General features: G+C 39.0%; 1 protein-coding gene across 1 annotated transcript in view; it reads right to left on the reverse strand.

The window, feature by feature from the left end:
* LOC121282851 (mucin-2-like) overlaps positions 1-16345 on the reverse strand; it is a 261009-nt gene that overhangs the window by 126119 nt on the left and 118545 nt on the right. The window contains exons 35-37 of the mRNA XM_041196665.1: positions 16169-16248; positions 2217-2399; positions 865-930 (exon numbers count right to left, since the gene is read on the reverse strand). Of these exons, the coding sequence (XP_041052599.1) occupies positions 865-930; positions 2217-2399; positions 16169-16248 (329 nt within the window). The remainder of the gene's footprint in view (positions 1-864; positions 931-2216; positions 2400-16168; positions 16249-16345) is intronic.

The following is a 16345-nucleotide window of genomic DNA, read 5'->3' on the forward strand; positions in this document are numbered from 1 at the left end:
ATTGCCCATTAACAGCTAAGAACAAGGCTCTATGGTTCCAATGAAAGAAGATTAAACATCAAAGTATTCGCTTGGGCTATTCAAAACAGAATTTCCAAAATTTGGCACTGTATTTTTCATCAGCTCATGTTGCATTCAGAACACTGATATTTGTATAATGTTGGTAAACCGTCATATTGGTTCTTGACTTTGCTTTACGTATTTACACAGAACAAAGTTCAAGTGGGATAAAATACATTTATCCTCTTGTCCAGACTGTACTGAGATCTAGAAGATGCAGTATTCCTTTCGGTTGTGCCCCCAAACATTTCCTCACCAGTCAATCTTCAAGTCTCTCCCCTGATAGTATGAGGCACTCCTGAAGTTGTACAACTAAACTGTGGACTCACATTCAAAACTACAAGAATAACAATCCTATACATTTCAAGATCTGACTTGAAAGGGAGAAATGTCAAAGCAATATGGAAGTGAAGGTGAGCAGCTCGTGTGGAAGCATTCAGTGTCTTTAACCATTGCTGTGTGAATGTGAATGTGAAATCTGGAATCATTGTTTCAGATGTGCAGAGCATGAAGATGTCCATTTCTCCAAGGGCTGCTACTCTCATTTTCAAACTTATGGAGACGACAAATCACTTTTCGAAATGGACAGCGACAACTTTCATTAGGGATCATGCTGGGAAGAGATACCTAATGATTCACAAGAACATCTAGCTTGTGAACAAGAATGTGAAGGAGAGAACTGGAACTTCATGTCAATAAGCTGTGTCAATTATTGCAGACAATCGTGAAAGATAATTGACCTGATTTTCAGGCTTCTTGTGTGACGAGTGCATGTGTCAGATTTTTAATAACGGATACACTTACCGGGTGATAATATTTGTCCATTGGCTGTACAGGAGCATGTTGTTGTTTCTGTAGTGGTGGGAGTTACTGTTACTGTTGTTGTAGATTCCAGTGTAGTGGTGGGCACAGTGGTGGTTTCACATTTTCCCGTGTACTTCAAAATTTCACAACTCGTAGTACATAGAGTGAAATTACAGAGGCCGGATTTACCTGCAGAACTTACTATGGCCTGGCCTGGAAGACAAAAGTCAGGAAAAGTTTCAGCCATCTCCTTCCATTCATCACTCTGATATTCCGCTTACCAACAAAATTAAACATATCGCTGACACAGCCTCTTAATTTGACATTTAAGAGCTGAGATCATTGCTGAATGTTTAGAACAAAAGAAGATTCCACCTCAAGGTTATAGTCATGGACGTGGAAAATATAACGGCCAATATTAGAACCTAAATATTTCATGAGCTCCAATTGCAGGTCGAACTCTCCTCTTTCGAGAATGTGAAATGATTCTGCTATTGTTTGGGTTTGGTTTACAAATGTGGACTGAACAATGTTGATACACCTTAAATGGGTTTCTAAAGAGCGAATTGGGGGCTGTAGAGAGCTTCTGTTTGAGCAAAACACAAAAGTGAGCAAAACAGAGAAATTTGGGGACAGCGTGAAACTTGTGCCACCCGTACAACTGATGTTATGTCTCTGCCTGAATGAACAATCATTTGGACATATTCAGTGCAGCACAAAACACTGATAACTGATTGACTAAATGAAGAAGTCAATAGTGCTGAGTGTTAGAAAATTGCCCAATTTGTGCAAACTTTCTGAACAGGCGATACTTTTGCTGGAAATGCAGAATGAGAGTACAGACATTACTGAATGGACCTCGCTCGGCGTCTCTCCATTGACACAATGTTGATTTTCAAAATCCAGTGGGACACAGAGCAACAAGTAGAGCACAGCAACCTGTGTGGAAACATTTAGTATCTTTAACCATTGGCGTGTGAACGTGAATGTGAAATCTGGAATCATTGTTTCAGATGTGCAGATCATGAAGATGTCCATTTCTCCAAGGGATGATTCTCTCAGTTGAAAACTTATGGAGATTTCAAATTACAATTCGAAATGGACAGATGCCAAATTTCAATACAAATAATCCTGGGAACGGATGCCTAATTATTCACGGGAACATTGACTTTGTATCCAAGAACGTGAAGGAGAGGTCTGGATCTTCACATCAACAAACTGTGTCAATTATTGCATACAATCATGCTGGATATTAGACGTGATTGACTGTATTCTCTTGTGGCAAATGATTATGTCAGATATTTAATAATTGATACACTTACCGGGTGATAATATTTGTCCATTGGCTGTACAGGAGCATGTTGTTGTTTCTGTAGTGGTGGGAGTCACTGTTACTGTTGTTGTAGATTCTAGTGTAGTGCTGGGCGCCGTGGTGGTTTCACATTTTCCCGTGTACTTCAAAATTTCACAACTCTTAGTACATAGAGTGAAATTACAGAGGCCAGATTTACCTGCAGAACTTACAATAGCCTGGCCTGGAAGACAAAAGTCAGGAAAAGGTTTCAGGCATCTCCTTCCATTCATCCTTCTAATATTACGCTTACCAACAAAAATCAATATATAGCTGACAGAGCCTCAAATTTTGACATTTAAGAGCTAAGACCAATGCTGAAAGTTTAGAACGAAAGAAGATTCCACCTCAAGGTGAAGGTCCTGGATATGGAAAATATAACGGCCAGTATTAGAAGCTAAGTATTTCATGCGCCCCGATTACAGGTCTAACTCTCCTCATTTCAGAATGTTAAATGATATTGCAATTTTTTGTGTTTAGTTTAAAAATGTGGACTGAACAATGTTGATACATGTTAAATGGGTTTCTAAAGAGCGAATTGGGGGCTGCAGAGAGCTTCTGTTTGAGCAAAACACAAAAGTGAGCAAAACTTAGAAATTTGGGGACAGTGTGAAAATTATACCATTCGTTCAACCAATACAATGTCTCTGCCTGAATGAACAATCATATGGATATATTCAGTGCAGAACAATACACTGATAACTGATTGACTAAATGAAGCAGTCAAAAGTGCTGATCATTAGAAAGTTGCCCAATTTGTACGGACTTTCCAAACAGGCGAGACTTTTTTCTGGAAATGCAGAATGAGAGTAAGAACATTAAATCTTGGACCTCGGTCGGTGTCTCTCCATTGACACCATGTTGTATTCCTCAAGTCCAGGGGGACATAGAGCAACAAGTAGAGCACAGCAACTTGTGTGGACATTTAATATCTTTAATCTTTGGCGTCTGAATGTGAATTTGAAAACTGGAATCATTATTTCAGATGTGCAAAGCATGAAGATGTCCATTTCTCCAAGGGCTGATTCTCTCGGTTGAATACTTATGGAGACGTCAAATCACATTTTGAATGGGACAGATGACAAATTTCAATACAAATAATCCTGGGAACAGATGACTAATTATTCAGAAGAACATCCACTTTGTGTCCAAGAATGTGAAGGAGAGGTCTGGAACTTCACATCAACAAACTGTGTCAATTATTGCATACTATCATGCTGGATAATAGATATGATTGACAGTATCCTCTTGTGGCAAATGTTTGTGTCAGATATTTAATAACTGATACACTTACCGGGTGATAATATTTGTCCATTGGCTGTACAGGAGCATGTTGTTGTTTCTGTAGTAGTGGGAGTCACTGTTACTGTTTTTGTAGATTCGAGTGTAGTGGTGGGCACTGTAGTGGTTTCACATTTTCCCGTGTACTTCAAAATTTCACAACTCTTAGTACATAGAGTGAAATTACAGAGGCCGGATTTACCTGCAGAACTCACTATGGCCTGGCCTGGAAGACAAAGGACAACAAAATGTTTCAAACATCTCATGGCAATTCTTCACTCAGATATTATATTATTCCACATGTAAATATACAGGTGGCAGTGACTCATGATTGCCCATTAACAGCTAAGAACAAGGCTCTATGGTTCCAATGAAAGAAGATTAAACATCAAAGTATTCGCTTGGGCTATTCAAAACAGAATTTCCAAAATTTGGCACTGTATTTTTCATCAGCTCATGTTGCATTCAGAACACTGATATTTGTATAATGTTGGTAAACCGTCATATTGGTTCTTGACTTTGCTTTACGTATTTACACAGAACAAAGTTCAAGTGGGATAAAATACATTTATCCTCTTGTCCAGACTGTACTGAGATCTAGAAGATGCAGTATTCCTTTCGGTTGTGCCCCCAAACATTTCCTCACCAGTCAATCTTCAAGTCTCTCCCCTGATAGTATGAGGCACTCCTGAAGTTGTACAACTAAACTGTGGACTCACATTCAAAACTACAAGAATAACAATCCTATACATTTCAAGATCTGACTTGAAAGGGAGAAATGTCAAAGCAATATGGAAGTGAAGGTGAGCAGCTCGTGTGGAAGCATTCAGTGTCTTTAACCATTGCTGTGTGAATGTGAATGTGAAATCTGGAATCATTGTTTCAGATGTGCAGAGCATGAAGATGTCCATTTCTCCAAGGGCTGCTACTCTCATTTTCAAACTTATGGAGACGACAAATCACTTTTCGAAATGGACAGCGACAACTTTCATTAGGGATCATGCTGGGAAGAGATACCTAATGATTCACAAGAACATCTAGCTTGTGAACAAGAATGTGAAGGAGAGAACTGGAACTTCATGTCAATAAGCTGTGTCAATTATTGCAGACAATCGTGAAAGATAATTGACCTGATTTTCAGGCTTCTTGTGTGACGAGTGCATGTGTCAGATTTTTAATAACGGATACACTTACCGGGTGATAATATTTGTCCATTGGCTGTACAGGAGCATGTTGTTGTTTCTGTAGTGGTGGGAGTTACTGTTACTGTTGTTGTAGATTCCAGTGTAGTGGTGGGCACAGTGGTGGTTTCACATTTTCCCGTGTACTTCAAAATTTCACAACTCGTAGTACATAGAGTGAAATTACAGAGGCCGGATTTACCTGCAGAACTTACTATGGCCTGGCCTGGAAGACAAAAGTCAGGAAAAGTTTCAGCCATCTCCTTCCATTCATCACTCTGATATTACGCTTACCAACAAAATTAAACATATCGCTGACACAGCCTCTTAATTTGACATTTAAGAGCTGAGATCATTGCTGAATGTTTAGAACAAAAGAAGATTCCACCTCAAGGTTATAGTCATGGACGTGGAAAATATAACGGCCAATATTAGAACCTAAATATTTCATGAGCTCCAATTGCAGGTCGAACTCTCCTCTTTCGAGAATGTTAAATGATTCTGCTATTGTTTGGGTTTGGTTTACAAATGTGGACTGAACAATGTTGATACACCTTAAATGGGTTTCTAAAGAGCGAATTGGGGGCTGTAGAGAGCTTCTGTTTGAGCAAAACACAAAAGTGAGCAAAACAGAGAAATTTGGGGACAGCGTGAAACTTGTGCCACCCGTACAACTGATGTTATGTCTCTGCCTGAATGAACAATCATTTGGACATATTCAGTGCAGCACAAAACACTGATAACTGATTGACTAAATGAAGAAGTCAATAGTGCTGAGTGTTAGAAAATTGCCCAATTTGTGCAAACTTTCTGAACAGGCGATACTTTTGCTGGAAATGCAGAATGAGAGTACAGACATTACTGATTGGACCTCGCTCGGCGTCTCTCCATTGACACAATGTTGATTTTCAAAATCCAGTGGGACACAGAGCAACAAGTAGAGCACAGCAACCTGTGTGGAAACATTTAGTATCTTTAACCATTGGCGTGTGAACGTGAATGTGAAATCTGGAATCATTGTTTCAGATGTGCAGATCATGAAGATGTCCATTTCTCCAAGGGATGATTCTCTCAGTTGAAAACTTATGGAGATTTCAAATTACAATTCGAAATGGACAGATGCCAAATTTCAATACAAATAATCCTGGGAACGGATGCCTAATTATTCACGGGAACATTGACTTTGTATCCAAGAACGTGAAGGAGAGGTCTGGATCTTCACATCAACAAACTGTGTCAATTATTGCATACAATCATGCTGGATATTAGACGTGATTGACTGTATTCTCTTGTGGCAAATGATTATGTCAGATATTTAATAATTGATACACTTACCGGGTGATAATATTTGTCCATTGGCTGTACAGGAGCATGTTGTTGTTTCTGTAGTGGTGGGAGTCACTGTTACTGTTGTTGTAGATTCTAGTGTAGTGCTGGGCGCCGTGGTGGTTTCACATTTTCCCGTGTACTTCAAAATTTCACAACTCTTAGTACATAGAGTGAAATTACAGAGGCCAGATTTACCTGCAGAACTTACAATAGCCTGGCCTGGAAGACAAAAGTCAGGAAAAGGTTTCAGGCATCTCCTTCCATTCATCCTTCTAATATTACGCTTACCAACAAAAATCAATATATAGCTGACAGAGCCTCAAATTTTGACATTTAAGAGCTAAGACCAATGCTGAAAGTTTAGAACGAAAGAAGATTCCACCTCAAGGTGAAGGTCCTGGATATGGAAAATATAACGGCCAGTATTAGAAGCTAAGTATTTCATGCGCCCCGATTACAGGTCTAACTCTCCTCATTTCAGAATGTTAAATGATATTGCAATTTTTTGTGTTTAGTTTAAAAATGTGGACTGAACAATGTTGATACATGTTAAATGGGTTTCTAAAGAGCGAATTGGGGGCTGCAGAGAGCTTCTGTTTGAGCAAAACACAAAAGTGAGCAAAACTTAGAAATTTGGGGACAGTGTGAAAATTATACCATTCGTTCAACCAATACAATGTCTCTGCCTGAATGAACAATCATATGGATATATTCAGTGCAGAACAATACACTGATAACTGATTGACTAAATGAAGCAGTCAAAAGTGCTGATCATTAGAAAGTTGCCCAATTTGTACGGACTTTCCAAACAGGCGAGACTTTTTTCTGGAAATGCAGAATGAGAGTAAGAACATTAAATCTTGGACCTCGGTCGGTGTCTCTCCATTGACACCATGTTGTATTCCTCAAGTCCAGGGGGACATAGAGCAACAAGTAGAGCACAGCAACTTGTGTGGACATTTAATATCTTTAATCTTTGGCGTCTGAATGTGAATTTGAAAACTGGAATCATTATTTCAGATGTGCAAAGCATGAAGATGTCCATTTCTCCAAGGGCTGATTCTCTCGGTTGAATACTTATGGAGACGTCAAATCACATTTTGAATGGGACAGATGACAAATTTCAATACAAATAATCCTGGGAACAGATGACTAATTATTCAGAAGAACATCCACTTTGTGTCCAAGAATGTGAAGGAGAGGTCTGGAACTTCACATCAACAAACTGTGTCAATTATTGCATACTATCATGCTGGATAATAGATATGATTGACAGTATCCTCTTGTGGCAAATGTTTGTGTCAGATATTTAATAACTGATACACTTACCGGGTGATAATATTTGTCCATTGGCTGTACAGGAGCATGTTGTTGTTTCTGTAGTAGTGGGAGTCACTGTTACTGTTTTTGTAGATTCGAGTGTAGTGGTGGGCACTGTAGTGGTTTCACATTTTCCCGTGTACTTCAAAATTTCACAACTCTTAGTACATAGAGTGAAATTACAGAGGCCGGATTTACCTGCAGAACTCACTATGGCCTGGCCTGGAAGACAAAGGACAACAAAATGTTTCAAACATCTCATGGCAATTCTTCACTCAGATATTATATTATTCCACATGTAAATATACAGGTGGCAGTGACTCATGATTGCCCATTAACAGCTAAGAACAAGGCTCTATGGTTCCAATGAAAGAAGATTAAACATCAAAGTATTCGCTTGGGCTATTCAAAACAGAATTTCCAAAATTTGGCACTGTATTTTTCATCAGCTCATGTTGCATTCAGAACACTGATATTTGTATAATGTTGGTAAACCGTCATATTGGTTCTTGACTTTGCTTTACGTATTTACACAGAACAAAGTTCAAGTGGGATAAAATACATTTATCCTCTTGTCCAGACTGTACTGAGATCTAGAAGATGCAGTATTCCTTTCGGTTGTGCCCCCAAACATTTCCTCACCAGTCAATCTTCAAGTCTCTCCCCTGATAGTATGAGGCACTCCTGAAGTTGTACAACTAAACTGTGGACTCACATTCAAAACTACAAGAATAACAATCCTATACATTTCAAGATCTGACTTGAAAGGGAGAAATGTCAAAGCAATATGGAAGTGAAGGTGAGCAGCTCGTGTGGAAGCATTCAGTGTCTTTAACCATTGCTGTGTGAATGTGAATGTGAAATCTGGAATCATTGTTTCAGATGTGCAGAGCATGAAGATGTCCATTTCTCCAAGGGCTGCTACTCTCATTTTCAAACTTATGGAGACGACAAATCACTTTTCGAAATGGACAGCGACAACTTTCATTAGGGATCATGCTGGGAAGAGATACCTAATGATTCACAAGAACATCTAGCTTGTGAACAAGAATGTGAAGGAGAGAACTGGAACTTCATGTCAATAAGCTGTGTCAATTATTGCAGACAATCGTGAAAGATAATTGACCTGATTTTCAGGCTTCTTGTGTGACGAGTGCATGTGTCAGATTTTTAATAACGGATACACTTACCGGGTGATAATATTTGTCCATTGGCTGTACAGGAGCATGTTGTTGTTTCTGTAGTGGTGGGAGTTACTGTTACTGTTGTTGTAGATTCCAGTGTAGTGGTGGGCACAGTGGTGGTTTCACATTTTCCCGTGTACTTCAAAATTTCACAACTCGTAGTACATAGAGTGAAATTACAGAGGCCGGATTTACCTGCAGAACTTACTATGGCCTGGCCTGGAAGACAAAAGTCAGGAAAAGTTTCAGCCATCTCCTTCCATTCATCACTCTGATATTACGCTTACCAACAAAATTAAACATATCGCTGACACAGCCTCTTAATTTGACATTTAAGAGCTGAGATCATTGCTGAATGTTTAGAACAAAAGAAGATTCCACCTCAAGGTTATAGTCATGGACGTGGAAAATATAACGGCCAATATTAGAACCTAAATATTTCATGAGCTCCAATTGCAGGTCGAACTCTCCTCTTTCGAGAATGTGAAATGATTCTGCTATTGTTTGGGTTTGGTTTACAAATGTGGACTGAACAATGTTGATACACCTTAAATGGGTTTCTAAAGAGCGAATTGGGGGCTGTAGAGAGCTTCTGTTTGAGCAAAACACAAAAGTGAGCAAAACAGAGAAATTTGGGGACAGCGTGAAACTTGTGCCACCCGTACAACTGATGTTATGTCTCTGCCTGAATGAACAATCATTTGGACATATTCAGTGCAGCACAAAACACTGATAACTGATTGACTAAATGAAGAAGTCAATAGTGCTGAGTGTTAGAAAATTGCCCAATTTGTGCAAACTTTCTGAACAGGCGATACTTTTGCTGGAAATGCAGAATGAGAGTACAGACATTACTGATTGGACCTCGCTCGGCGTCTCTCCATTGACACAATGTTGATTTTCAAAATCCAGTGGGACACAGAGCAACAAGTAGAGCACAGCAACCTGTGTGGAAACATTTAGTATCTTTAACCATTGGCGTGTGAACGTGAATGTGAAATCTGGAATCATTGTTTCAGATGTGCAGATCATGAAGATGTCCATTTCTCCAAGGGATGATTCTCTCAGTTGAAAACTTATGGAGATTTCAAATTACAATTCGAAATGGACAGATGCCAAATTTCAATACAAATAATCCTGGGAACGGATGCCTAATTATTCACGGGAACATTGACTTTGTATCCAAGAACGTGAAGGAGAGGTCTGGATCTTCACATCAACAAACTGTGTCAATTATTGCATACAATCATGCTGGATATTAGACGTGATTGACTGTATTCTCTTGTGGCAAATGATTATGTCAGATATTTAATAATTGATACACTTACCGGGTGATAATATTTGTCCATTGGCTGTACAGGAGCATGTTGTTGTTTCTGTAGTGGTGGGAGTCACTGTTACTGTTGTTGTAGATTCTAGTGTAGTGCTGGGCGCCGTGGTGGTTTCACATTTTCCCGTGTACTTCAAAATTTCACAACTCTTAGTACATAGAGTGAAATTACAGAGGCCAGATTTACCTGCAGAACTTACAATAGCCTGGCCTGGAAGACAAAAGTCAGGAAAAGGTTTCAGGCATCTCCTTCCATTCATCCTTCTAATATTACGCTTACCAACAAAAATCAATATATAGCTGACAGAGCCTCAAATTTTGACATTTAAGAGCTAAGACCAATGCTGAAAGTTTAGAACGAAAGAAGATTCCACCTCAAGGTGAAGGTCCTGGATATGGAAAATATAACGGCCAGTATTAGAAGCTAAGTATTTCATGCGCCCCGATTACAGGTCTAACTCTCCTCATTTCAGAATGTTAAATGATATTGCAATTTTTTGTGTTTAGTTTAAAAATGTGGACTGAACAATGTTGATACATGTTAAATGGGTTTCTAAAGAGCGAATTGGGGGCTGCAGAGAGCTTCTGTTTGAGCAAAACACAAAAGTGAGCAAAACTTAGAAATTTGGGGACAGTGTGAAAATTATACCATTCGTTCAACCAATACAATGTCTCTGCCTGAATGAACAATCATATGGATATATTCAGTGCAGAACAATACACTGATAACTGATTGACTAAATGAAGCAGTCAAAAGTGCTGATCATTAGAAAGTTGCCCAATTTGTACGGACTTTCCAAACAGGCGAGACTTTTTTCTGGAAATGCAGAATGAGAGTAAGAACATTAAATCTTGGACCTCGGTCGGTGTCTCTCCATTGACACCATGTTGTATTCCTCAAGTCCAGGGGGACATAGAGCAACAAGTAGAGCACAGCAACTTGTGTGGACATTTAATATCTTTAATCTTTGGCGTCTGAATGTGAATTTGAAAACTGGAATCATTATTTCAGATGTGCAAAGCATGAAGATGTCCATTTCTCCAAGGGCTGATTCTCTCGGTTGAATACTTATGGAGACGTCAAATCACATTTTGAATGGGACAGATGACAAATTTCAATACAAATAATCCTGGGAACAGATGACTAATTATTCAGAAGAACATCCACTTTGTGTCCAAGAATGTGAAGGAGAGGTCTGGAACTTCACATCAACAAACTGTGTCAATTATTGCATACTATCATGCTGGATAATAGATATGATTGACAGTATCCTCTTGTGGCAAATGTTTGTGTCAGATATTTAATAACTGATACACTTACCGGGTGATAATATTTGTCCATTGGCTGTACAGGAGCATGTTGTTGTTTCTGTAGTAGTGGGAGTCACTGTTACTGTTTTTGTAGATTCGAGTGTAGTGGTGGGCACTGTAGTGGTTTCACATTTTCCCGTGTACTTCAAAATTTCACAACTCTTAGTACATAGAGTGAAATTACAGAGGCCGGATTTACCTGCAGAACTCACTATGGCCTGGCCTGGAAGACAAAGGACAACAAAATGTTTCAAACATCTCATGGCAATTCTTCACTCAGATATTATATTATTCCACATGTAAATATACAGGTGGCAGTGACTCATGATTGCCCATTAACAGCTAAGAACAAGGCTCTATGGTTCCAATGAAAGAAGATTAAACATCAAAGTATTCGCTTGGGCTATTCAAAACAGAATTTCCAAAATTTGGCACTGTATTTTTCATCAGCTCATGTTGCATTCAGAACACTGATATTTGTATAATGTTGGTAAACCGTCATATTGGTTCTTGACTTTGCTTTACGTATTTACACAGAACAAAGTTCAAGTGGGATAAAATACATTTATCCTCTTGTCCAGACTGTACTGAGATCTAGAAGATGCAGTATTCCTTTCGGTTGTGCCCCCAAACATTTCCTCACCAGTCAATCTTCAAGTCTCTCCCCTGATAGTATGAGGCACTCCTGAAGTTGTACAACTAAACTGTGGACTCACATTCAAAACTACAAGAATAACAATCCTATACATTTCAAGATCTGACTTGAAAGGGAGAAATGTCAAAGCAATATGGAAGTGAAGGTGAGCAGCTCGTGTGGAAGCATTCAGTGTCTTTAACCATTGCTGTGTGAATGTGAATGTGAAATCTGGAATCATTGTTTCAGATGTGCAGAGCATGAAGATGTCCATTTCTCCAAGGGCTGCTACTCTCATTTTCAAACTTATGGAGACGACAAATCACTTTTCGAAATGGACAGCGACAACTTTCATTAGGGATCATGCTGGGAAGAGATACCTAATGATTCACAAGAACATCTAGCTTGTGAACAAGAATGTGAAGGAGAGAACTGGAACTTCATGTCAATAAGCTGTGTCAATTATTGCAGACAATCGTGAAAGATAATTGACCTGATTTTCAGGCTTCTTGTGTGACGAGTGCATGTGTCAGATTTTTAATAACGGATACACTTACCGGGTGATAATATTTGTCCATTGGCTGTACAGGAGCATGTTGTTGTTTCTGTAGTGGTGGGAGTTACTGTTACTGTTGTTGTAGATTCCAGTGTAGTGGTGGGCACAGTGGTGGTTTCACATTTTCCCGTGTACTTCAAAATTTCACAACTCGTAGTACATAGAGTGAAATTACAGAGGCCGGATTTACCTGCAGAACTTACTATGGCCTGGCCTGGAAGACAAAAGTCAGGAAAAGTTTCAGCCATCTCCTTCCATTCATCACTCTGATATTACGCTTACCAACAAAATTAAACATATCGCTGACACAGCCTCTTAATTTGACATTTAAGAGCTGAGATCATTGCTGAATGTTTAGAACAAAAGAAGATTCCACCTCAAGGTTATAGTCATGGACGTGGAAAATATAACGGCCAATATTAGAACCTAAATATTTCATGAGCTCCAATTGCAGGTCGAACTCTCCTCTTTCGAGAATGTGAAATGATTCTGCTATTGTTTGGGTTTGGTTTACAAATGTGGACTGAACAATGTTGATACACCTTAAATGGGTTTCTAAAGAGCGAATTGGGGGCTGTAGAGAGCTTCTGTTTGAGCAAAACACAAAAGTGAGCAAAACAGAGAAATTTGGGGACAGCGTGAAACTTGTGCCACCCGTACAACTGATGTTATGTCTCTGCCTGAATGAACAATCATTTGGACATATTCAGTGCAGCACAAAACACTGATAACTGATTGACTAAATGAAGAAGTCAATAGTGCTGAGTGTTAGAAAATTGCCCAATTTGTGCAAACTTTCTGAACAGGCGATACTTTTGCTGGAAATGCAGAATGAGAGTACAGACATTACTGATTGGACCTCGCTCGGCGTCTCTCCATTGACACAATGTTGATTTTCAAAATCCAGTGGGACACAGAGCAACAAGTAGAGCACAGCAACCTGTGTGGAAACATTTAGTATCTTTAACCATTGGCGTGTGAACGTGAATGTGAAATCTGGAATCATTGTTTCAGATGTGCAGATCATGAAGATGTCCATTTCTCCAAGGGATGATTCTCTCAGTTGAAAACTTATGGAGATTTCAAATTACAATTCGAAATGGACAGATGCCAAATTTCAATACAAATAATCCTGGGAACGGATGCCTAATTATTCACGGGAACATTGACTTTGTATCCAAGAACGTGAAGGAGAGGTCTGGATCTTCACATCAACAAACTGTGTCAATTATTGCATACAATCATGCTGGATATTAGACGTGATTGACTGTATTCTCTTGTGGCAAATGATTATGTCAGATATTTAATAATTGATACACTTACCGGGTGATAATATTTGTCCATTGGCTGTACAGGAGCATGTTGTTGTTTCTGTAGTGGTGGGAGTCACTGTTACTGTTGTTGTAGATTCTAGTGTAGTGCTGGGCGCCGTTGTGGTTTCACATTTTCCCGTGTACTTCAAAATTTCACAACTCTTAGTACATAGAGTGAAATTACAGAGGCCAGATTTACCTGCAGAACTTACAATAGCCTGGCCTGGAAGACAAAAGTCAGGAAAAGGTTTCAGGCATCTCCTTCCATTCATCCTTCTAATATTACGCTTACCAACAAAAATCAATATATAGCTGACAGAGCCTCAAATTTTGACATTTAAGAGCTAAGACCAATGCTGAAAGTTTAGAACGAAAGAAGATTCCACCTCAAGGTGAAGGTCCTGGATATGGAAAATATAACGGCCAGTATTAGAAGCTAAGTATTTCATGCGCCCCGATTACAGGTCTAACTCTCCTCATTTCAGAATGTTAAATGATATTGCAATTTTTTGTGTTTAGTTTAAAAATGTGGACTGAACAATGTTGATACATGTTAAATGGGTTTCTAAAGAGCGAATTGGGGGCTGCAGAGAGCTTCTGTTTGAGCAAAACACAAAAGTGAGCAAAACTTAGAAATTTGGGGACAGTGTGAAAATTATACCATTCGTTCAACCAATACAATGTCTCTGCCTGAATGAACAATCATATGGATATATTCAGTGCAGAACAATACACTGATAACTGATTGACTAAATGAAGCAGTCAAAAGTGCTGATCATTAGAAAGTTGCCCAATTTGTACGGACTTTCCAAACAGGCGAGACTTTTTTCTGGAAATGCAGAATGAGAGTAAGAACATTAAATCTTGGACCTCGGTCGGTGTCTCTCCATTGACACCATGTTGTATTCCTCAAGTCCAGGGGGACATAGAGCAACAAGTAGAGCACAGCAACTTGTGTGGACATTTAATATCTTTAATCTTTGGCGTCTGAATGTGAATTTGAAAACTGGAATCATTATTTCAGATGTGCAAAGCATGAAGATGTCCATTTCTCCAAGGGCTGATTCTCTCGGTTGAATACTTATGGAGACGTCAAATCACATTTTGAATGGGACAGATGACAAATTTCAATACAAATAATCCTGGGAACAGATGCCTAATTATTCAGAAGAACATCCACTTTGTGTCCAAGAATGTGAAGGAGAGGTCTGGAACTTCACATCAACAAACTGTGTCAATTATTGCATACTATCATGCTGGATAATAGATATGATTGACAGTATCCTCTTGTGGCAAATGTTTGTGTCAGATATTTAATAACTGATACACTTACCGGGTGATAATATTTGTCCATTGGCTGTACAGGAGCATGTTGTTGTTTCTGTAGTAGTGGGAGTCACTGTTACTGTTTTTGTAGATTCGAGTGTAGTGGTGGGCACTGTAGTGGTTTCACATTTTCCCGTGTACTTCAAAATTTCACAACTCTTAGTACATAGAGTGAAATTACAGAGGCCGGATTTACCTGCAGAACTCACTATAGCCTGGCCTGGAAGACAAAGGACAACAAAATGTTTCAAACATCTCATGGCAATTCTTCACTCAGATATTATATTATTCCACATGTAAATATACAGGTGGCAGTGACTCATGATTGCCCATTAACGGCTAAGAACAAGGCTCTATGGTTCCAATGAAAGAAGATGAAACATCAAAGTATTCGCTTGGGCTATTCAAAACAGAATTTCCAAAATTTGGCACTCTATTTTTCATCAGCTCATGTTGCATTCAGAACACTGATATTTATATAATATTGGTAAATCGTCGTATTGGTTCTTGACTTTGGTTTACATATTTACACAGAACAAAGGTCAAATGGGATAAAATACATTTATCCTCTTGTCCAGACTGTACTGAGATCTAGAAGATGCAGTATTCCTTTCGGTTGTGCCCCCAAACATTTCCTCACCAGTCAATCTTCAAGTCTCTCCCCTGATAGTATGAGGCACTCCTGAAGTTGTACAACTAAACTGTGGACTCACATTCAAAACTACAAGAATAACAATCCTATACATTTCAAGATCTGACTTGAAAGGGAGAAATGTCAAAGCAATATGGAAGTGAAGGTGAGCAGCTCGTGTGGAAGCATTCAGTGTCTTTAACCATTGCTGTGTGAATGTGAATGTGAAATCTGGAATCATTGTTTCAGATGTGCAGAGCATGAAGATGTCCATTTCTCCAAGGGCTGCTACTCTCATTTTCAAACTTATGGAGACGACAAATCACTTTTCGAAATGGACAGCGACAACTTTCATTAGGGATCATGCTGGGAAGAGATACCTAATGATTCACAAGAACATCTAGCTTGTGAACAAGAATGTGAAGGAGAGAACTGGAACTTCATGTCAATAAGCTGTGTCAATTATTGCAGACAATCGTGAAAGATAATTGACCTGATTTTCAGGCTTCTTGTGTGACGAGTGCATGTGTCAGATTTTTAATAACGGATACACTTACCGGGTGATAATATTTGTCCATTGGCTGTACAGGAGCATGTTGTTGTTTCTGTAGTGGTGGGAGTTACTGTTACTGTTGTTGTAGATTCCAGTGTAGTGGTGGGCACAGTGGTGGTTTCACATTTTCCCGTGTACTTCAAAATTTCACAACTCGTAGTACATAGAGTGAAATTACAGA

The sequence above is a fragment of the Carcharodon carcharias genome, chromosome 10 (assembly GCF_017639515.1).
Source record: "Carcharodon carcharias isolate sCarCar2 chromosome 10, sCarCar2.pri, whole genome shotgun sequence".
NCBI classification, from domain to species: Eukaryota; Metazoa; Chordata; class Chondrichthyes; order Lamniformes; family Lamnidae; genus Carcharodon; species Carcharodon carcharias.